The following is a 25,098-nucleotide window of genomic DNA, read 5'->3' on the forward strand; positions in this document are numbered from 1 at the left end:
GATCCATGGGGATAGCCCCCCAAAAAAATCTAGGATGGAAAAAGCACCATAAAAACAAACAAAAAAAACTATAAATGTTTAAGAAGGCAGTTAGGTGGCTCAGTAGATAGAGTATCATACCAGGACTGGAGTCAGGACTTGGGTTCAAATCTGCCTTCAGACATTTCCTAGTTTTGTGACCCTGGACAAGTCACTTAAGCCCATTTGTCTAGCCCTTGCCTTTCTGTCTTACAATTGTTACTAGAATAGAAAATGAATTTCATAAAAAAGAAAACACATATAGGCACTGCCTATTTCTACTGTTCTCCTTCTCCCTTTCCAGTGTAGAAATAAGTTCAGAAGGACTGGTTAGACTGAGAAGAGAATATTGCCTGAGAATGTCAGTAGTCACTACTACCCAAAGGTAAGAGGTAGTAGTGGCTGAGTCTACTGGTAAGCTTGAGGCTCAAATAGCTAAACACAGACCTTTTTGAGATCTGTACACTGCTCTAAAGAACCTACACAAACACCTTGACCCATCAGACAATTTGGAAGAAAATAAAGATCATCTCCTAGCAGGAAACCAGTACTCAGGCAGGTATATTACCATATGCCTTGCTTCTGCCCTTTTTCCTCCATCTCGAACAGCCAAGTTCTAGACCAGGGAATTGATCTTTAGAGACCATGCCCAACCTCCCCATTAGGGGAGATGGTAATTAACTAATTTCATTCTAACAAATTTTTTTGCCCAACTAAGAGTTTGAAAAATGTATATTATTATAGTAAGTAAAGCCAAAAATATGCTTATTGTATTTGATATATATATAGCCTTTTTCAGTTATAACACCTATTAAAACCAAGTGTCAAAATAGACCAAGCATAGGATCAGACCTTCAAATTGCTACATTCTAAAGAGTTAAAAAAAGATTCTAAAAAACAATAAGCAAATCCAATTGCACTACTAGCTTCTAAAATATCATAATTTTTAATGAGAGCAAAGGGGTGTTTTGTGCCATCGATAAACTAAGAAAAATAAATAGTATTTTAAACATATTTATTTCCCTTTATCTTATCCTTTTTATCATTTTCATTTTTGTACATATTTTATAAGGTATACGAGATGTTAGCACATTTATACAGGCATATAATTATACATAGCAGAATATAAATACTTGGGGAAGGATCTCAGAATATTTTTTTACTGATAGGAGACCATGATCAAAACAATTTTATGACCATTTACATAATGGAAATAATAACACTTGAAAAGAGCACTGATTATGGAGTCAGAAGACCTGAATTCAAATCTCACATGTGATATTCACTCTTTGTGTGAACTTGGGTAGGTCATTAAATCTCTCTTATTCTTAGTTTCCTCGTCTGTAAAATAAGATAGCCTATGTTGCCACAGAGATATTTTCTAATTCTAAAATTGCAATCCCATGATTTCACAAAACTGTTGTAAGGAAAATACCTTCTAAATATCATAGAAATGTAAGCTGTCCTTAGCTACCACAAAAGCCTACAATACATCTTCCAGCAATCAGTAGACTGAGAAGAAATACAATAATGGTGGGAAAAGGGGCAATAGAAGAAGGGAAGGGAATAAGTGTTTACTGATCACATAATATGTATCAGGCATTGTGCTAAGTGCTTTACAAATATCTTATTTTGATCCTTACAATCATCCTGCAAGGTAGGTGCTAGTATTATTTCCATTTTCCAGTTAAGGAAACTGAGGCATACAGAAATTAAGTGACTTGCCCAAGGTCACATAGCTAGTAATTATCTGAGGCCATCTCTGAACTCAGTAGGTCCATAACCTCACTGATCCTTCCCACAGGACAGGATCAAAGTCTCTCCAAGATTCTTGTCTTTGTCCTAAGATCTGATAAAGTATTGCTTTTGAGGTATAAAAGAATTGAATACCAATTCCTCCTCTAACAGGTATGGGTGACCATGAGCAAGTCCTTTAAGTTCTCCAAGTCTCAGTTTCCTCATCTGTAAAATAAGGATGGTCAAGATCCCTTTGAACTAAAAATCTCTGGTGTTCCCATATTTCTTTCACAAATACGGTCAAGACCTTTCTGATGTTATGTTTAACATCCCAAGGTTACCAACATAGCATTCTTCCTTTGTCAATGTCACTTCTTGCTTTCAGGTTTTTTCCTTTCTCAATACATTTTTGGCATAATTTGTTGCTTTTTCTACTCCCAACAATTCATCTTGGGTAGCAGTCCTTGGATCTATCTGCCTACTTTACAAAGGAATTTTACTTGTCTAACAACACTAGTAAATATTACTTTACCTAATAACAGCATAGTTTCTATAACTGCTTTGCAGTATTGCTAAAGAAGTCTTCTTGGTGTAATCAGCTATATATATCTATTGAGGGCATATCTAACATGCTTAAACCAGGTCCAGGTCTCAGAATACAGGCTCTCAGTCTACAATAGACTCCCGTTCCCCCAGAGAATGATAACCTACATGAAGAATATAGGAACTTCTTTTCTCCAGCAGGCTTAGACCTTTAAATTTTAAATTGCAGACCTTCTGCTTCAGGTTTTTCTAGAACCCATCTGCTGGTATCTTTTGACAAAGGAGAGGGGTTTCTTTCCCAGAACCCTTTATCATTCTTCCCTTCAAGTCACAGGCTCTTCAAGAGCCACAGAGGAAATGACAAGCTCTTAACTATAGACATGAGAAAATTAATTTCTATTAATTGAGAAATTAGAAAGAAGGACTCTAAATGACAGACATGATTGCTTAAGAGATGTCTCTTCTCCTAATAGAGGGAGGTGGGAAAAGCAGTCAAAACATCCTTCTCTACAATATGATATTCTCACTTTTCCCCATTTGATTTCAATTTCAAAATACTAATGCCATGATGGTTCACATATTTTTTCAGTTCGGGGACAATCAGCTCAATAAAAAATTTTCATAACATTCCAAGTTTTGCAAAGTATTTCCTCATATTTACACACTAGTACAATTATTCTCATTATACAGATAGGAAAATAAGGCTTATAAAGGTTAAGTGACTTGCCCAAGGTCACATAGCTAGTAAAATCTCACACGTGGTAAATATTAGATATGGAATTTGTATCCAGGTTTCTTCTAAAGTCTTTCTAGACTCCACAACCATCATTCCTTTAATTGAACCAAATAGCCAAGAACCCAAAGAAATGCTTGGATCATAATCTTTCCACACTGAGAGAAAAGGAATCTCGTGTAGAAAATAGGTATACCAGTGAACTGTTGGTAGAGTATTAAACTAATTCAACTATTCTGGAGAACAATTTGGAACTAGGTTCAAAGGGCTATAAAACTGTGTTCATCCTTTGAATCAGCAATACCATTACTAGTTTTGTATCCCAAAGAGGTCATAGAAAAAGGAAAAGGATACATATGTACCAAAATATTCATAGCATCTTTTTGTGGTGGCAAAGAACTGAAAATCAAGAGGATGATTATCAATTGGGCAACGGCTAACTAAGTTGTGGCATATGATTGTGATGAAGCACTATTAAGCTCTGAGAAATGGCAAGAACCATGGTTTTAGAAAAACGTGAAAAGACCTAGATGAATTAATGCAAAACAAAGTGAGAAGAACCAAAAGATCAGTATTGTAATGATGATCAGCTATAAAAGACTTGGCTACTCTAATCAATACAATGATGCAAGACAAATTCCAAAGGACTCAAGCTGAAAAATGCTGTATACCATAAGAAATAGAACTGATGAACTCAGAATGCAAACTAAAGTCTAACTTTCTCCTTTCTGTGTTTTTTTCTTGATTTTTTTGAAATATTACTAATGAGGAAATGTGTTTTGTATGATTCATACATATAATTGATATCATATTGCTTGCTTCTCAGTAGATGGTAGAGAGGATAAGACGGAAGGAGAGAATTTGGAACTCGAAGTTTAAAAAGGAAGGAATGTTAAAAATAAATAATACATTTAAGAATATTTTTTTAAAAATAAAAATAACAGCTTGAAGAACAAACAAAAAAAATAAACCCTCTCATTGCTGGGGAAATTACTCCTAGGTCTTTTAATAATCCTTAGGCAGCTGATGCTTTTGAGATAGTCAGGAGGATTGAAGGATTAGGGGCTTCTTCATGCCCCTATCCTATGTTATACTCACAATATTCCCCAGTTCAAAGATTCTTGCCCACCCTTATGTCCTTTCTCTAAACAACTCTACATTATGTTTGCCTAGAATCACTCAGTTCTTTATTGTTATCCCCAGAGAATCCCCTTTGGAAAGTATTTCAGCCTTACCACTTACTGGAAATTGGAGTCCAACAGGTCACACGCTTCATGTCTGACAGATGGCAAAACTGCCAGCAGGCTCAGGTGCTGCCAAGCTTACAGAGAGTCCTAAATGTTGGCATCACACATCACTGGCTTTGGGTAGTACAGCTGCCTGGCTATTCAAAACCTCATCCCTAGACCCAGACCCAGATATACAGCCAACCCAAGTCAACAAAAATTTATTTATTAAGCACATACTATGTGCAAGAGAGCAAACACAATGCTGGAAAGGAAAGTGGGCAAAAAACCTTTTACCAGATAATCACCCTATGGGCCTCCAATAGATAATAACATTGTTCACATTTTCATAGGGATCTTCCCCTTTCTCCCAATGAAAGTCAGTAGTTCAAGTTTTAGGATTATCAGATTTTAGAGATAGAAAGGTTCACAGAGGTGATCTAGTCCAAAACCTTCATTTTCTTGACAATGAAATAGGGTGTAAGCTCACAGCGCTGGTTCATAGCAAAGCCATGACTCATTCCAACACTTCCAACTCTAAATGCAGTGCATGAAGAAGTGGCTAGGGATTTGGAATAGGCATAAGGAAGACATAGGGTCAAATCCTTCATACTTATTTACTTGGTGGTCATGGGGAGGGCATTCAATGTCTCTCATGAATAGGCATAATAATGCCTATAAGATCTATATTTACAGAGGTCCAAATGAATGAGAAAAAAATGCTCTGGTAACCTTAAAGGACTCCATAACTATGGGGTATTATTATGATAATTTTTATTATGCTACACTTTTGGTATTTACTCTACTACTTAAAAAGTCAAGAAGAAAATAAAAGCTTAGATAGAGGAATCAACTTGTCTGTAGTTAAAAGACTTATAAATGTTAACCCCAGTGTTCTGTCTCAAAGCCTAACTTTCTCCTTTCCCATGACCCTTACTGCAGCTCTTGATATGCATTTTGTTTTGAATCAGGCTTCACAACAAATACAAATGGGCAACAAAAGTAAAGTAGCCAGCCCTGGAGAATCGACTAAACAGTAGTCCTTCCTTCTGATTTTTTGGAAACTACCATTATTTACCAATAACATATTTATAAAGAATGACATTTCTCCACCCACCTATCTCCCACTGTGGTGGTGAAGATGAGGTAGATAAAATACTCTGTGCTCCTTAGGAAAAATAAATACAGGATGTTACATTTCCTAACTAGAGTGCTCACAAGGCTTTGGGTATTGAGAAAGATAACAAATGTCTTCATTTATAAATTGCTTCTCCATCTCCACTCCACCCCCAACATTTTTAGTGATTTCCTACTTGCCTCATCCAGTCTCATAACATTCTAGAGACTTAGAGAGGATGGAGGAACAACTCTCCTTGTTATACAGGCAATGAAACTAAGGCACAGGGAGGTAAATTGATTGGCTCAAGGAAACATAAATATGTGTCTTCGACATAGTACCAAAATCCAAGGCTGGCTCCTGGGATCAGATTTTTCACCACCATCCCTTCCACTGGGTAAGATCCTTGCTTCTTCTGAGATTTATTTATAGATCACTTTTTTTTTTCTGGTAGGAGCTAAAACCACTTCAAAGCCATTATCTCAATCTCCATTCCTCTTACCTATGCTGTGAGTTTGGCAGTTTGCAAATGCCAATCTGCTTCTTTAACAGAATGGATCAATGACTTGCCCAGAGGCTAAAAAACATGTGGATAGAAGTATAGGAAAAGGTATACTTGACTCCAGTAGGTACTTGAAGGTGGAGAGGAGAAGTATATTGAGATGAAAAGGAATGAAAGATACATTCCTTCCTGTATCTTCCATGGATTATCTTATTGACCTTGGGTAGGTTACTTTCTCTCTCTGGTTCTCAGTTTACTCATCTATAAAATGAGTGGGTTGAACCTATATCAAAGGATTTCCATCTAGAAGAGACTTTAGCAATGATCTCTACCTAGTTCAGCTTCATCATTTTATAAATGAGAAATGGGCCCAGAAAGGGAAATTGCTTAGTCTGAGGTCACAAAAGCCGAAAATAGCAGAGCCAGAATTCAAATTCAAATCCTCTGCTTCCAAATCCAACACTTGAATCATTACGCCATGCTGTGTAGTGGCATACTTCCAAGGTCCCTTCCAGCCTTAAGCCTTATGATTGCTAACAGAGCCTGTGATAAAGTAGGGAAAGCTTTGTGTACACACAAAGATCAGAAAGCAACATCTGCAAACATGAAGTAACACAATATCTGGCATTCTACTATCTATACAGAAAACTTTATGCCAGATGGTCATGGGAGTCTGCAGAAGGAAGAGTTTGGGGAGGTATATGGGCAGGTGAGAGAGAGAGAGAGAGAGAGAGAGAGAGAGAGAGAGAGAGAGAGAGAGAGAGAGAGAGAGAGAGAGTAAATGTGTGTGTATGTGTGTGTGTGTGAAAAACAAACAGACCCAGATACAGAGACAAAATGACAGAAAGAGACAGAGGCAGGAGCAGGGAGAATAACAGAGACAAAGGAAAAAAAGTAGGAGAATGCAAAATGGGACAGAGCACAAAAAGGGAGTTGAAGAGACAAATATTTAGAAAAGGCAAGGGAGAAAAACTCTGAAAGCACGAGTATGGACAAATTTGGGGGTTTTGTTGGCTGGATCTTAGAATGTTAGAAATGGAAGGGATCTTAAGTTTTATATAATTCTTATATATAAGCATATAGCACTTATTGGAAAAAAATGAGGAAACTGAGATGAAGAGAGATGTAATGACTTGTCCAAGGTCACACAAGTACTAAGAAACAAGAGTTTGAATTTACATCCAGGTCATCTGTTTCTTAGATAATGCTCTCTTAGCTTCACAACAGCTGCCTCTTTGATATGTTGCTCTGTTTTGAAGATTAACATGAATTTAATTGTAAGGCAGGTAAGAGCCCAAGGGCATGAAGGGCATTGCCAGGGTGCAGTTTGTATATTGCAGAGGAATACTGTACCCAGTGTTTCTAACTTCCGTTGCTAATTTGATCACTGTGATATTCACGGCTATTATTTGCCCCCTGCTGTTTGTGTTTGTTTTCAAATGACACTAGATTTCAAGCATTGGCCACCTGCCCACTTAACTTAGACTCTTTGACAAAGGTCTGTCAGGACCCAAGAGCTGTGTGTGCCTGAATTATTTTTCTGACAAGCTGTGTTGTTTTTCCCCCCAGAGCTGGAATGTTCCAAATCCTCATGGAGCTCATTGGAGCAGAATGGAGGCGTTTACTGGTTTTTCCACTGGATTGCTTTGATGACCCTCAAAACTCACAGGCAAATGACTCAAAGCCCTATGGACTCTCCAGTGGCTGTGCCTGAATGATTGCAAACAGGAGAAATTGTGGTGCCTTTACCAGAAAGAATTGTTCTTACCACAAAGAACAGATAACACACTAGGAAAAGATGCTGCTTATACCCTTCTGCATTTCCATTGAGGATTAGACTAATTCCCACTGAAGCAGGAGAAAACTATAGCTCGTCTTCCAAATAGTTCCAGCTTTTGACAAAACGACCAAAAAAAAAAGATAAGAATGTCTTCCTTCTTTCAGAATCAGCTTCCATTATATTGAGGGAGACCAGGAGCTGTCCAAACCTGAACTTACTCAGCAGAACAGCATAGGGTGGAGGGGAAATATTTGTTCTAAACTCTAGGCCAAAAAGGATGATGGTATGAAGATGAATGATTCATTGATCCAAATTGTAAATCTAACTTTGTAAGAGCTCCATATTGCTTGGACATTCCATTTCTTGAACTCTTGTTTGACTTTACACCACATTATCCTTCTTTGTCTCTTATATCCCACACATAGCATTGCTAACTTGTGTGTCAAAAGTCCTCACATACTAATTATCTCCTATTACCTTCCATGACAGAAACAACGTATGTTAACTCAAAGCATCGTATCCCTTTTTAACAGCCCCTCTCTCTGTAATCCACCCGTCAACACACACAAGCTATTGCCATAGTGTGCTCTTAGAAGAAGCCCCTGACAAGACTCTGTAGTTGGGGCTAAAGGTAGCTTAGCAACTCTGGAGTTCAATGCCTTCACAAAATCACAAGTGCCTAGTACTCTTTAATGTGTCAGAAATCTCACAGCAGCACATCTTATTTTCAACAACTGAACAATATTCAGTGAGTATCTACTAGGTATTTTAGGTAGGGGAGCAACAAAGTATAAAATATTGTTCATGTAACATGAAATTTAGAATCTAGTTGAGAAATATATGCACACATAAGAAATAGCTATCTAAGTATCAAATAACTGGGATAGATAATTAGTTATGAAGTTCAGATGAAGGAAATATCACTTGAAAATCAGTGTATCATTGTAGAGTGCTTAATGATTTTTAGAACAAGGAAGACCTGGATTCAAATCTTTCCTATGATACTTATTATCAAAAGTCAAGTCTGATCCTCAGTTCCTTCAAATGTAAGATGGAGAGAACAATACCTCCAGTATATACCATATCTTAAATGAAATCACATTTCTAAAACAATCCCAAAATGCAAAATCCTAAATTCATGCCGATTATTGTTGTTATTGTCAGAGAAGCCTCTGTAAAATAGCTAGAACTTGAGAACTGCCTTGAAAGATGGCAAGGGTGGGAAGGATTCATGAGTTAAATGGCAGAGGAGGATGGATGGAATGCACAAAGGTATAGATCCAAAAATGAATCAGACATTCTTGAGGAGGTCAATTTGAGTCAATGGGGAGCAGTATAGAAGAAAAACCAAGATAAAGTTTTGTTTTTTTAAAGGGAGGTTGGAGCCAGAAGGTTGATGAGACTTGAAGGCTAAAGAATTGAGATATGATTCTATTGGCAATTTAAAGTTATAGAAGGACTAGGAAGAGAACAGAGATATGACATCATATTTTAGGAAGTTTAATTCCATGGTGTCATGTAAAATAGATGAGATCAGGAAGAGAAGAGAGATGAAATTAATTATGAGCCTGTGATGAAACTCTACTGTGAATCCCCTCTACTATATTCTGAACATGTGGTCACTTAGCTTCTTCTCAAAGGGTTCCAGAGAGGGGGGAAATGCCTTCTTCCCAACAAATTCCTTTATACTTTTAAATAGTTCATTGTTTAAGCCAATTCAAGTCAACAAGCACGTATTAAGTGTCTATTATGTGCCAGATGCTGTGGTAAGCACTAGGGAGTCAAAGAAAAGCAAAATGCAGTCTACTGGAAGGGAAAACATGCAGAGAACTATGTACCAACTACATATGCACACATACCACACACACACACAGACACTCATACACACACACATATATATGATAAAATGGAGATATTCAACTGAGGAAAGTTTTGGACTAGCATTAAGGGGAGTTAAATAAAGTTTCTTATAAAGGGTAGGATTTTAGCTGGGATTTGAAGGAAATCAGAGAAGCCAGGAAATGTCAGAAGGAGAAAAATTTCAGACTTGCTTGAACATCTAGTGTATCAAGCCTAAATCTATGAAACTTCCATGTAGTCTTAGTCTAAACTTGAACCAAACAAAGAAGCCTAATATTTCTTCCATGTGAAAGTCTTTCACCTACTTAAGGATAACTATTATTTCCTCACACACACACAAACACCTATCCCAAGGATTTCATAGGATTTTATCATTATAAGATCTTAACGGCTGAAAGAAACCTAAGGTCACCTATTCCAACCTCTCTTATTTTACAGATAAGAACACAAGCCTAGAGAGGTTAAATGACTTGCTCAGTATCACTCAGACAGGAATAGTGACCTCTAAACTCTAGAGCCAAAGATCTCCACAGTGCCATACTACCTCTTCTTTTTCTTAGGCCAAAGGTCTCAAGTTCCTGCAACCATTTCCTGAATGACATGCTGTTTTAGATCTCTCACCATCCTGCTTGCCTTCTTCTGAATATGCTGCAATTTTGTCTTTCTAAAATATCATTCCCAGAACTGAATATAAGATTCCAGATTTCATCAGAGCTGAAGATAATGATTTCCCTCTTCTGCTTGCCATTCCTTCAGACTCTTGATTTCTGATGCTAGTTTATCAAATAGACTAAGACAAGCTAAAGATTTAATAGGCTAATCTGGCACCCTGGTAATATATTTACATTTGAGCATGTAGCCTATCTGTGCCTCAGTGGGATGACACCAGTGAGGGGAATTTAAGACACCAGAATAGGTTATTGGGATCAGACTAAGATTTTAATGTTATTTCAGTAATGTTATAATAGGGACATAAATTTTGTTTAGTATAAAGGTCAGTCCTATTTCCAAAGCACCTGCAATAGATTAGCACCCCAGGTGCATTAAAATATATTTACTCCTTAGTTCACCCTCATGGAGTCCCTCTCTTCAGTTAAGATACAACTCAGGCACCATATTTTTCATGAAGACTTTTCTGATCCCCACCACCAAACTACTATACATTGCCCTTCCTTTCAAACTTGCTTGTATTTAACTACTTTGTGTTTATTATCTTTATGTCATATCTGTTTATTTCATGTAGGGGAATGAGAAAGGAAGGAAGGAAGGAAGGAAGGAAGGAAGGAAGGAAGGAAGGAAGGAAGGAAGGAAGGAAGGAAGGAAGGAAGGAAGGAAGGAAGGAAGGAAGGAAGGAAGGAAGGAAGGAAGGAAGGAAGGAAGGAAGGAAGGAAGGAAGGGAGGGAGGGAGGGAGGGAGGGAGGGAGGGAGGGAGGGAGGAAGGAAGGAAGGAAGGAAGGAAGGAAGGAAGGAAGGAAGGAAGGAAGGAAGGAAGGAAGGAAGGAAGGAAGGAAGGAAGGAAGGAAGGAAGGAAGGAAGGAAGGAAGGAAGGAAGGAAGGAAGGAAGGGAGGAAGGGAGGGAGGGAGGGAGGGAGGGAGGAAGGGAGGGAAGGAGGGAAAGAGGGAGGGGAGACAGTGACAGAGAGAATTTGTTTTCTCCCCATTAGGATGTAAGCTCCTTGCAAGCAGGAATTGTTTCATTCTTTGAATCTTATCTCCAATGACTAGTACATAGCAGGCACTTAATACTTTTTGACTGAGTGATTGGAAATTGGAAATTCTTTCTTCCATTTGCCTCTTTCTCATCCATATTATGTCTTTTCCTCCTTTCCTTTCAAAACTATGTGATTAAAGGTTTGAAAATGGCTCAGATCACCCTTAGATTGGATTTTTACCATTTCTTAACCCAGCTCAAGGAACATGTAGCATATCAAAGAAATCACTGAGAGAGCAGAAGAACCAAGGGGTTAGGAATATCATCACCACTAAAAAGCATCATTTTATTGCCACACCTAAATAAATGGGGAAAACTTTTAAAGCCCAAAGAGTCTTTGTAATTGTCCTTGAAGAGAGAATAAACACTATGTAAATGCTATTTCCTCCCCAGCTGGGCCAGGACTGCCTATGCCTGCCTCACTGTGCCTGACCTCAGCAACTTCAGAAGGATTCTGTTTTCCCGGGGAAATTAGATTTATGCAAAATAGCTAGTGAAGTCATATGCCTGCCTTCAAGGCCTCCCTCCCATCTCAGATTCTGAGCTGTTAAAATAGTCAACTCAAGCAACTCAAAGGCTTTCATGGGAAAAGGTAGAGGTGCCTTGGTTTCAATTCCTCAAAGGAAAGATCCCAGCTGCCACAATTTCCTAACTTGCCCTGGATGATTCTCCTCCCTCCTGAGGAAAACAGAGTTAATCAGAGGACCCAGAGTCTGCAGAAAATGGAACTCTATGCCCTTTTCTTCACCATGCAATACCATTCCAAAAGAAAAAAATTAAAACTTTAGAAGGAAAGTCAAAGTGTCTTCATCTTGTCCCCATAGTAACCTTCTTTCATTGTCACTGTCAAAAATAATAATGAAAAAAATCATTTCCTTAAGATGAATTATATGTCCAACAAAGTTACTGTCTTAAGGGAGCCACAGTTTGATACGTTCCACACTAATGGGGCCATATTGTGAATATACAGAAGTATGAAAGCAGAGGGTCAATGTGGACCCAAGAGAAAAGTAACAATGTAGTTGGGAGGTGAAACAAAGGAAGATCAGAAGTTTTATCATTCACAATTTAGAAATGAGGAAATTGAAGCATAGAGAGGTGAAGTGACTTGCCCAATGACCCAACTAACAAATGGCAGAGGTAGATTTGAACTCTTTTTTTGTTTTGCCTTCATTTCTTTACACTGCACCATGCTGCCTCCTAATATCAATGAGATGGTAGTAATAGGTTCCCATATTTTAAATCATTAAAAGAAACTGTATCTCAAAGATACAAAATTACCAGGTAGAAGTAATATATATTTTCCATTCATTCACCACACCAGTTCTGAAGACAGATTGTGCAACAACTTGAAATACAAACAAGAGATTTTGAGTTTAAGCTAAATGAAGAATTTTCTGATTCAAAATGTTTCATATCCAGAGTTCTGTGTTCTGCGAAGCTTCTTCCCTTGAGATCTTCAGTAATAAAATAGAAAATAATTATTCACTCTCATCTAGGAACCAGCTTATTATGAGGTAGATGGATGAATTAGAGAAAAGGGATGGGGATAGAGTTGTATCCTCACCATGGAAAGGAGACAATTCACTAGTGACATTGACAAAGGGTCATAATAACTTTTTCTTCAAAACGTTAATACTTAATTCATTTGTTATATGGAATAGATCCAATATGTGCTTGCATTATTTATGTGACTCTACAATGTAATTTGATTTTCGGTCTTTTAAAGGACATAGGATTTCTTGTCACCATTATAATTTATAATCACAATCTTTTTTTGGTTTGTGTCGTACTTGCTTCAAGGGCCATCCAGGAAGTTTTCAAGAGTCATCCAAGGACTCTAGGTTGGCCATCCCTTGTCTTGGTCAGTGATTCTTAAGCATTTCAATCTGAGAATGGCTTTAGTGAGAGCTGAGCTACCCTCTTCTATCCACTCCCACTTTTCATTAAAATAAAATTCCCCCAAATCAATATTTCAAACTGAAATTAATCAAAATGGTCCTGCTCTTGATGAGAGACAAATGTGGAACATGAGTATAAGCATTGTCATGTTAACAGCTTAGATTCTATAGAACACCAGTTTGTGAACAACCTAGAAGGTAGCAGATAGAGGTGAAGTGATTCACACAAACCTGGAGTCACAGAATCACAAAGTGAAAGAGGACATTAGAAGTCACCTGGACCAACCAATACCTACCTGAACAATAGTCTCCTCTGCAACATGCTTGACAAATGGTGAGGCAGCCAAATGCAGCCCACTCCAATTTGGAATGGTGCTAATTGTGTTCACTATAGCCAGAATAAATGTCTTTCTGTGATTTCCACATGTCACTCCTAGCTCTGACCTTTGGCACCAAGGCAACAAGTCTAGTCTATCTTTTCCACAAAAATCCTTCAAATACCTGAATGTACCAATTCTCGTTCTACTTGCGTTTTCTTCTCTAAGCTAAACATCCTCAATTCTTTCAATTGATCCTCATATGCAGTACTCTCCTAGACTTTTACCACCATAGCTGTCCTTCTGCCAAACTTATCAATGACATTTTTTCAATTCAGTGCCAAGATCTGAAGAAAGTGCTCCAGCCATACTTTGACCAGGATAGAGTTCAAAGAGAATATTACCTCTCAAATTCTGGAAACTACATTTTTCAATGCAGATTAAGATTATATTACCTTTCTTTGACACCATGTTATACTACTGACTCTCACTGAGCTTGCTATCCCTTAAAAATACCATATCTTTTTCATGCAAACCGCATGTAGTAATGCCTATTGTACATTGCATTTGTGAAGCAAATTATTTGAACTCACATAATTTTTAATACAGATAGTTTGGATAAAGAGGAATTGATTTAAAGGGATAGGGAACTCATCAACTAAGATTTTTTAAAAGACTTACCTGAAAGACAAGGGACAAGGAATAAAGAAGTAATACAAAATAATGCCACAATTCCATGACACTACACCTTTTAAGAAGCTGAATCCAGTAATAAATGCTAAGGATAACCAAAGAAAAAATTTTAAGTTGTATTGTGAATTAAAGAAATGGAAGGACCATTGCTGAGGTGTCTGGGTAGAGTGGAATTAAGTATGCTAATTTAGTATGACCAACACTGTTCTGTTTTAAGCCTACATTGTGTGATTAAGAAGTTATTATATAAATTGTTTCTCTGTTACATGAAAAAGTACTTGGGTACAATTTGAAAATGATATGTATATAACCCCCAAATCTGGTAAACAACTACTAATGACATATCTGTGCTCCCAAAATCTGGCAGACAACTGATGAAACAGCTGCTAATGTTATGTATATGTCCCCTTAATCTGGTAAACAACTGATAAACATTTGCTAATAGCATTAACTTTGACTGGTAGCTTCCTTTTATTATAATTTTATAAAACTTTCCTCCTGCCAATCCTAGAAAGCATTTCCTCCTCACTTCTACCACTCTGAATCCCTGGTTCAAGACTCAGTTTAAGCATCACTTGTGTATTAGTCTTTTGCTTACCTCCCTCACTTTCTAGTATCTTTCCTCCTGCCTTTACTTTTGAGAGTTCTGTAATGTTTAATGAGTACCTACATATATGTACATGCTGTCTCCCCCTTTTTAATATGAAATTCTTGAGGGCACATTGCCAATCATAGCATAATGCTTAACACATAGTACTTAATAAATGCTTGTTGTAAGTTCCCTGCCTCAAGAACTCTTTAAGCCTTGAGCCATTGGCTTGAGAATGGAAGAGGAGATCCCTGCTCAGGTTTCAGTGGGACTAGATGATCCCTGAAATCCCTTTCAATTTTGAGATTCAATGATCCACTAACTATAGTTTATAGATTTCACAAGCCTCTGGATTAGATTGTCTTTCAAGATTCCTACCTATTTCTGAGATTAATTTATCCCTTTCAGCTCTTTTTTTTTAAGTACCCTCTGAGTAGCAAGGCAATTGATTTCTACTCCAATTGAAATAACCTTAATTCACTAAATTTAGGCCATTCCATTCCTGGGAAATCTGACCAAATTCTTTCAGGCATTGAGAAAAAGGCATTTGGCCTAGGAGTACAAATATCAGTGCCCTAAGTTTCCAGCTGTCCTGGAAACTTGGCATTGGGCAAAATTATAATATTGGTAGTTTTTACTCAAAATATCTCATCTCATTCCTGCATTTTTCCCACCTTTCAGCCATTACTGCCATGAAATTCCTAGTATTCCTCCTGATGTCAGAAAAATCACAAACAACCCATAATGAGTGTTGTTAATGGGTTACCCATCTCAGGAGCATTCACACTATCAAATTAAGAGTAAGGTAAGAAACAAAAAAGAAATATCTAGAGGCATTTCTGGTAGTGTGGTACATCCACCATGGTTTCCCATATGTGGTAGAGGCCAAAATAGGCTCACTTTCTACCTTGTCCTTTATGATCTGAGGAATCTTCAAAGCTTTTGGCAGTAATCCCCTGATAAGATCTCTTGAACTCTAATGCAGGTCTGTGAACAAGGACATATTGTTCTCTTTGAAGTCCAAATACAGAGCAATGATGACTTGCCCAAATGACTGCTTTTCTGATCCACAGTGACAGTGTTATTTGAATTTTGTAGAAAATATAGAGATCGCCTGTAGCATATTAGGTGATGATTGGCAAAGTCTACCAATTTCTCTCTCTCAAAAGTTGAACTACATGTCACAACACATCAAGAATTGAAGAGTGTCAAGCTGATTTGGACAACATGAAACTCCAATATTTATGAAATACCATCATTATAAAAATAAAGATCTCAAATGTCTTTTATCAAAAATTATTTAAATTCTCACTTTTAGAAATTTAGTCCTGTTAAGGGGTAACAAAAACATTTCACATGGTGCAGCAATTTACTGGATAAAAATTAAATAATACAGTGAAATTGTATGCCAGACTGTTTTTGGGGGAAAATGACATTTTTAATGTGGATATCTAGCCGCCACATCAGGGACTGACAGAATCAGCCCTTTCCTGAAGTCCCAGGACAGTAGCCACTGGTAACAAGAGTAGCAAATGCTATTTTCCTCCCACTTTCAAGTTTTATACAATGTTTTGCTTTGCACAGGCTGAAGGGAGCCGAGTTCCTGAATACAGAGCCAAATGTGCCAGGACCAACCAAGACCAGCATTTCTCAGAAACCCTCTCTTTAAAAGGAAAAGGTACCCTGTGTCACGTTGCCAAAAACTACCATGAAAAGATAGGGAAAGTCATATACATTTGCAGGAGAGATGGAGTTGGAATTACTAGCAGCACATATACCTTGCAGGCAGAATGCTAATGGAGTCTAAATTCTCATGTGCTTATAAACCGGTTAGATGTTCCCAATTCCTGAACTTGGTGCTTATGGCAGCAGCACAGCTCACTTTGGGGGCTCTCTTCACAATCCTATATCCCTTCTCTTAAAAAAGATATTATTCCATATTGATAATACTTGATCCCTTTGTCCAGTGCTTTATGAAGTTCTTCCTATCCCTTATATCTGGAGATCCTCCCCAAAACTCTGTGAGCACATAGCATCCTTCCCTTGATAGACAAAGAATCTCAGATTAGGAAAAGGTAGACAATGTGTCCAGGCATGGAGTCGGCAAATGACAGAGCCAAGACTTGAATGAAATTGCATACTTGGGAGGCAGCTTGGTGGAAGCAAAAGAGTAAGTAGACTCAAGTCAGGCAAACATGAGTTCAAGTCCTGTTTCAGATACTAGCTGTGTGATCTTTGCAAGTCACTTAACTTCACTTTGCCTCAGGTTTCCCATTTGTGAAATGAAGATCATAATATTGCCTAACTTGTAAGTAGAATAGATATCAGCATCACATGAAGAACCATGTAGAAAGCACTTAACAAACCTTCAAATATTATATAAAATTTTGCCATTATTCTTATTATTCCAAGCACCATTCTTTCCACATAGCAATCTGATAAATTGGTATCTTAAGAAGATTCTCCCTCTGATTACCACTCCCAGAGATTGAACCAAAATCAGAAATTGATTCACAGGACTCAACCACAGTTTTCTCATCCACAACTTAGTAATAATAGTTGCCATACCTACTTCACTGAGATGTTGGGAGGAAATTAAACCATAAATAGTGAAGAGGAGGGAGAGAGGGGCAGAAGCATTGTGTAATGCCTACTAGGTGCCATGCACTGTGCTAAGCACTTTTTACAACTATTAATACATTTGATTCTCAGATCATACCCTGGGAGATAAGTGCTATTATTAGTCCCATTTTATAGCTGAGGAAACTGAGGTAACCAGTGATGAAGAAATATGGCCAGGATCACAGAGCAAGGAAGTGTGTGAAACCAAATTTGAATTCAGGTCTTCCTGACGCTAGGCCTGGTACTCTAGCCACCATGCCAGAAGCTAAAGCATTACGTGACATGAACTATTCTTATTCAGTGCCTATATTTTTATTCTGAGTCACTACTTTCTACCAATGGTAGTATGGGGAGTGGAGGGGGGCAGGGTGCTAATACTGCTGCTGCCACTACAGCTTTCCCTATTCTAGCTCTCTACCTTTGGTTTCTATGGGATAAGTTTGCCCATGAGCCATGGGATCAAGACCCAGGGGTCCCAAGTACCTGCGTCTCCAAGAGCTGGGAAGTCCCAAACGCCCCCTCCCAGGCAGCTCCATTTCTGTTAGCAGTCGTTAGATGCACATTCCTCGCTCAGTGGTACCCCAGGCACATTTCCAGCAAACGATGTGGCACACACAGGAATTCATCCGAGCCCTGCAAAAATCACTTAGCTTAATAACGCTGCCCTGATTTAATTTTAACTTTTCATAAAGCACAAGAGACTGGGAGGGTGCGCTTAGTGTTTGGTGTATTGCTGATGAGCCGGCGTTCACATCTGGCTCTTTCTCTTTTTAATACAAGTTAGAAAAAAGGAAGGGAGGGGTGGACAAGGAAAATAAAGTTGGCATGGGATCAAGAGAAGGGCACACCTGCAAACTGCGAAGCTTAGCATGCTCTCTGCCTGGCAAGAGAGGATTTGGCTATTGGGTGAAGGATGTGTTTGTGTGTGTGTGTGTGTGTGTGAGGAGAGACAGAGAGATAAGGGGAGAGAAAGAGAGAGAGAGGAAGAGGGGGAGAGAGAGAACAAGAGAGGCAGAGAAAGGAGAGGGAGGAAGAGAGAGAGTGAGAGTGGGGGAAGAAGGGAGAGAGAGAATAATAGAGAGAGGCAGAGAGAGGAGAGGAAGAGAGAGAGAAAAAAGAGAGAGAGCTAATGAAAGTGAGAGAGACAGAGAAATTGAGGGAGCTTAAATGTGTGCTTAACAGGCAAGAACCAATGGAGACATGACCTTCAATAATAAGGTCTAAGTTGTAAATATAAAAGTTGATCAGGAAACAACAAACCAAGAAACAAATAGTACAGAATAGAGAAAGAGAACAAGTCAGGGGAGTATTCATTTTTTCTTTTCTACATTCACATAGCTTATATGTGAATACAGAACATTTCAGCTATATATAACCAAAGCTAATGAGCAGCTCCTTCCACAGGCCCATACCCCCTATATGTCCAATGACAATGCTTATAAGTGCCACTGTTTTCCAATAGGAATAAAGTTAACCTCAAGGCAAATGGTACTGCCATTTCTTGCACCTCTTGAGCTATCTGAGAGCATGGTTCTTCCCATTATCTAAGGCAAAAAACTCCTTTCCATTGGACTCTGGATCAAGAATGTCATTTCTCCCACTCTAAACTGACTGCTCTTAAAGAGAGCCAGTGCTGTCGGTCAAGCCAAGACTGCATGAGAAGAGCAGGTTTAGGTTAGAATATTAGAGCCACTACTTCATTACAGCCATGTCTCTAGCCAAGGACAACTTCAAAAGATCTTACTAAGAACCTCTTCTCTCCCTAAAGACCACCAGAGAAATGGATTTCACAGTCTCCTTCAGGAACTCCTCCTTTGATTAACAACCTTCTCAGGAAATTACTCTCTTCAGTTCTGGTGAAAGGGGCCTGGGTGTTTTAGTGGATGACAAGTTCAATATGAGTCAATGGTGTGACCTGGCAGCCAAAAAAGCTAATCTGATTCTAGACTTCATTAACAGGAACACTGAGTCCTGAGCAAGAAAGGAGACATTCCTACTGGCCTCGGTCCCAATCAGACCCCATCTAGAGGATTAGTGTTCAGTGCTAGGCATCATAGTTTAGAAAGGTCATAGATGAACTAATTATATTTACATAGTGCCTTAAGATTTAGGGCAGATAGATGGTGCAGTGGATACAACGTCAGGTCTGGAGTTAGGAAAACTCATCTTTCCAAGTTCACATTCAACCTTATCCATTTACTAGCTGTGTGACCCTACGCAAGTCACTCATCCCTGTTGGTCTTAGTTTCCTCTGATGATCTGGGGAAGGAAACAGAAAACAATTCTAGTTATCTTTTCCAAGAAAATCTCAAATGGGAGTCACTAAGGGTTGGCCATGACTGAATAACAAATTAAGATTTTCAAAGCATTTTGCCTAAATTATCTCATTTGATCCTTACAATAATCCTGTGAGGTGGTTGCTCTCATTATCCCTATTTTGCAGATGAGGAAGCTGAGAGAAGTTAAATGTCTTACCCAGGGTCGCATAGCTAATAAGTGTATGAGGCTGGATTTGATTCAGGTCTAACTCTAAATCTAAAGTTCTATCCATTAAACCACCTTGCTGTCAAAAGATCTAAAGACCAAGATGATTGGATGAGTTGGTTGAAGAAACTAGCTTAGAGAGGGGGCAACAGTGTTCAAGTATCTGAAGGGCTGTCATATATGGGGAAAAGAAAAGGGAATAAGTATTATTACACCTTCTATGTACCAGGTACTGTGCTAAATGCTTTTCAAATATTATCTCTTTGGATCTTCACAACAACTCTCTGAGTAGTTTCTGTTATTATCTCCATTTTACAGTACAAGAAACTGAGACAGAAGGAGTTCAACTAATTCACCTAGGGCCACACAGTGTCCAAGGCTGGATTTGAACTCCAGTCTTCCTGACTACAGGACCACAGACTATATCTTCTGTATTGCCTACCTATCTACGATGTCTATGTAGAAGAGAGTTTAGATTTGTTGTTCCTAGCTCCACAAAACAGAAATGGGGAAAATAGGAAAAGATGTCAAAAGGCGTGTCTTATGTTTGAAAAAAACAATGTCCTTACCCTGAGGACTATCCTTAGAGCATAGTCAGTTTCCCAGTGCTTGAGGTCTTCAAGCACAAAAGATGAAAATTTGTCAGGGATAATGTCAATGAGATTCTTATTCATATTTTGGTTGGATCAGGTGATCTCTGAAATTCTGGCCCAATTCAATTCTGATTCCAAATTTCTTTTCCTCCAACTACCACCACCCTCATCTTAACTTCCAATATCCTTAACTATAAACATCCAGTTTCTGTCTGTTAACACCTGGTTCTTCACCTTTCATTCCATTTAGTATACCACTGTTTGGGTCATATCCCTAAAATGCTGCATCATTATATCATGTCCCTGTTCAAACATCAGCAGTGGCTCTATTCCCCCCAAAACCACTATAATATATATATATATATACATATATATATAAAATATATATAAAATTTAAACACGAGCTTTTAAGGTTGTTCAGAGTTTATTGTAACCCTACCTATCCAACCTTCTCACCCACTATTCTCCAAATATATTCTGCATGATAGCCACACTGTCTTCTTACTATTCACAATATGTGGAATACTCACTGTTTGTGCTTGACAGTTCTCAACCTTCACCTTTTTTCTGTTCTCTACAGTAAAACTATCAAATACTAAATTTGGGGCCAATAGCCACATGCAGCCCACAACACTCCCAAGTGTAGCCAGAACCAGATTAAACTGTAACTGAGAAATATTGAACAAAATAAAAACACCACAAAACATAGATAGTCCTACATCTGAAAATCAAGCCAATATGAAGCTTGCAGGGCTCCTTAAAAATATTTTAGTGGCCCCCATTTTCATCCAAGTTAGACATCACTGCCCTAGATACATACACCTTCAATCCATGATTCCTTTCTATTGGCTTGACTTCTTCACCTTTTAATTACCCAGATTGGTCTCCACCGACTCTTCCTTGTGCTCTCCAACTAGTTTTCCACATTACACTTCAATTAAGAAGCCAAAAAAAGTTGTGCACTATCACCTAAGAGTCCAATTTATGTTCAAAGGGAAGATTAGCTTGCCTTTGGTAAGGTTTACCCTAAAAGTTAAGGGCAGAGCCAGAAGCATGTTGGGTACTGAAGTCTTGCAAATAAACACCAAAGGTCTAATAGCCTACAATTATAAGGAATTAGATGCCAATGGAACATATACTGTCACTTAAGGCAATAGCCTGGTCCTGGAGGCACCAGAAATTGACTCAGGTCTTAAAGTGTAGGTCAGACTGTCAGCCTCCAAGGAAATAAATTCCAGCGGCTATCTATTACTAGAAGAATCATGTACAAACTCTTCTATTTGGTATCTAAAGATCTTCATAACCTGACTACTTTCTGCCTTTCAATATTCTTCCACATTATTCTCCCCCTGAATTCTCTGTATGGCTATAGTGGCCGACTGGCTATTTCTCATGCGCTATATGCCATCTTCCATCTCTGCCTCTTTGCTGAGCTCAGTGTTACGAATGCACTCCCCTTCTCACCTACGCCTCTTAGAATCCCTGGCTTCCTACAAGACTCAGCTCAAATGCTACCATTGGCAGCTTTTTCATTCTCCCCCAGCTGTCAGTGCTTTCCTTCTAAGGCTACTCATTGTCTATTCTGTAAGTATCCTGACTATACACACTATCTCCTCTATCAGAATACAAACTCCTTGAGGGCAGGTATTGTTTTCACTTTCTCTCTATATCCCTTGCACATAGCACAGTGCTTTACCCATGGTAAGCCTTGAATTAATATTTATTGATTAACTAACTGAAAATCCAAGGAAGTTGTCCTTCATAACCCTGCCCTTCCTATTTCTCCAGTCTTCTTATACTTCCCCCCATCCCCTCCCCACATGTACTCTACAATCCAGTGATACCAGCATTCTTGCTGTTCCTCCATTATTCCTGGGGGCAGCTAGGTAGCTCAGTGGATTGAGAGTCAGGCCTAGAGACAGGAGGTCCTGGGTTCAAATGTGCCTTCAGATACTTCTTAGCTGTGTGAGCCTGGGCAAGTCACAACCCCCATTGCTGAGCCCTTACTGCTCTTCTGTCTTAGAATCAATACATAGTACTGATTCTAGGATGGAAGGTAAGGGTTTAAAAAACAAAATTCCTAACTGAGAAAAATGTTCACTGACCATCTCTCATGCCTAGAATTTTCTCCCCCTTCATCTCCATCTCAACTTCTCTGGTTTCCTTCCAGTTTCAGCTGAAATCCCACCCACAAGAAGTTTTCCTATCCTTTATTCTGTTGCTTTCCTTCTGTAGATTATCAACAATTTATCCTGTATGTAATGTTATATATAGTTATTTGCATGACAGTGAGCTCCTTAAGAACATTTTTTTTGCTTTTGTATACTCAGAGCTTAGCACAGTTCTGACACCTAATAAATAGGTGCTTAACAATTGTTTCTCAATTGACTATAAAGATGAGGAAAGTGACATGATAGGAAAGGCATAGTAAGTCAAGTAAACCAGGCTAGTTTTGACTATGGGGCAATACAAGACTTAATTAGCAGGGAGAGCTAGGTAGCACAGTGGATAAAGTGCCAGGCCTTAAATCAGGATGGCCTGGGTTCAAATCTAGTCTCAGATATTTCCTAACTCTGTGACCCTCAGCAAGTCACTTACCTCCAATTGCCTAACCCTTACTCTTCTTCTGCCTTAGAATCAATCACAGATGAAGGTAAGGGATCAAAAAAAAAGGCTTATTCAGCAGAGATATCTAATGTTTATTAAACTATTTATATAGTTTATTGATCTTCTAAAACTTAAAAAACCCAGTCCCAGAGGTATCTTAGTCATTCAGACTTGCCAGGTATCCCCTGCCTCTTTAGTCTACACATTCTTTTGACCTGCTAGGAGAATCTCCCAGAGGTGTTAGTACCAGAGACAAGAGGAGATGTCCAGATGAACCAATATATAACTTTGCTGGTATCCTTTTCCAGAATATAGCAAAGTAAGTTTCTTTTTCATTAGATGATTTTAAACATCTCATTGCATTCTGATCCCCAGCTCAAACCATGGAACTGACTTGAATCTTGTCTGGTACAGAACATAAAACTACATATGAATAACTAAGGATAAGGAGATTTGAAGGGAAAACTAGCCTGGCCTAGGTGGCTTAGTGGATACTATAACTACCAAAATTTAAGGGAGTAGGAAGGAAGACCTCAGAAGCAGAGCTAGTCCTATGCAGAAACGGTTAATTGGTAAAACTGCCCTTTTGTAGACTGCCATATCTCTTTAAAACACCTCTTATCCTTTCTCAAGGGCCTTGCCCATGCTTCAAATCCAGTGATTACTCCCATAGTAATATCTGGTTTCAAGAAAAGTTTTGATAAACTCATCAACACTAAAGTGCAAATGAAATTACCTATAGCCTAAAATATTACCCTCTGAGGGTTCTTACAATGTAACAGATAACAAAACTTTAAGCCAAAGGAATACATTTCTCACACTGTAATTTCAACTATCAGTAATAGTGAATGTTGAAGCTGTCCCTCAAATCACACCAATAAATCAATCTATAAATACCTATTAAACAATGTATGTAGACACCATCCTAAGCTGGGGATACAAAAAGAGACAAAAGATAGTCTCTGTCCTCAAGTAGCTATCAGGCTAATGGGGGAGACAACTGGTCAATAAATACCCATAAAATGGGATAAATAGAAAATAGTTAAAAGAAAGGAAGCACTGAAATTAAGAGGAGTTGGGAAAGTTTTCCTGTTGAAGGTGAAATTTTAGTAGGAACTTAAAGGAAGTCACAGAGTTCAATATTTGGAACTGAGGAGAAAAAGCATTCCCAGGAGGGAAGACAGTTGGAGAAAATGCCCTGAGATGATGTCTAGTTCTTAGAACAGCCAAGAAGTGAGTTATCATTTGACTGAAGAGTAATCCTTGGGGAGTAAGATGTAAGAGGATTGAAAAGGTAGAAGGGGATTAGGTTATGAAGGGCTTTGAATGCTGGACAGAGCATTTTGTATTTGCTCCTGGAAGCAATAGTTAACCACTAGAATTTATTGAGTTGGGATGGGATGTGGGTGATGTATATAATATGATTAGAGCATCTCCTTTCGCAAAGGTTCATTCTGCTCAGATTGGAACTTCTATTTTGTTTTGTTTGAAACTCTTACTTTCTATCTTAGAATTGATGTTAAGTATTGGCACCAAGGCAGAAGAGAGGTGTTAAAAGGAAAGGGTGAGTGAACCCCTGAGATGATGTTTAGAGGTAGGTCAGACTGTGTTGCTGATCTAACCCCCTAAAGGTATTCACTCCCAGTCAGGACAGAGAGCTGATGGCTGCCCTTTGTCCCTTTCTAATAAGATGAAGACACAAGTAAAGCAGAGGGCTTTACCAAAATTGGCACACCACAGGAAATGGAGAATGGCAAGTGACTAGGAAGTTTTGCGAAACCTAGTCTTCCTGGGAGTTCCTCTGTAAATAAACTCTTGCTGGAGGAAGATCAATAATGTCCAAATCAGGGCTTTGCGTTACCTGATTCTAATAAAGATCTCCTTCCTGGACCAAACCTCCATCCACCAACCTTCTTTCTTCTCTTAAAAGATCTGACTGCTATAGAATAAACAAACAGTATTTATTGGGGATAGGAAAACTATGATGGGGTTAGGGAAGAGGTCAAATAGGAGTTCCCTATGCTAAATGTCCAGACTGAAGGTAGGTCCTTCAGCTTTGGCCAAC

General features: G+C 38.5%; 1 protein-coding gene across 4 annotated transcripts in view; it reads right to left on the reverse strand.

The window, feature by feature from the left end:
• The window catches only part of ZMAT4 (zinc finger matrin-type 4), a 564,854-nt gene that overhangs the window by 489,595 nt on the left and 50,161 nt on the right, over nucleotides 1-25,098 (reverse strand). For 2 of the 4 annotated variants that reach the window (XM_056813567.1, XM_056813569.1), the window contains exon 2: nucleotides 17,833-17,982. In XM_056813567.1, coding sequence (XP_056669545.1) covers nucleotides 17,833-17,885 — 53 coding nt within the window. In that variant the 5' untranslated portion in view covers nucleotides 17,886-17,982. Of the gene's footprint in view, nucleotides 1-17,832; nucleotides 17,983-20,402; nucleotides 22,564-25,098 lie in introns of those variants that run through there. The other 2 variants (XR_008915557.1, XM_056813568.1) reach the window with 2 other exon arrangements.

This window comes from Monodelphis domestica, chromosome 1, assembly GCF_027887165.1.
Source record: "Monodelphis domestica isolate mMonDom1 chromosome 1, mMonDom1.pri, whole genome shotgun sequence".
Lineage (NCBI taxonomy): Eukaryota > Metazoa > Chordata > Mammalia > Didelphimorphia > Didelphidae > Monodelphis > Monodelphis domestica.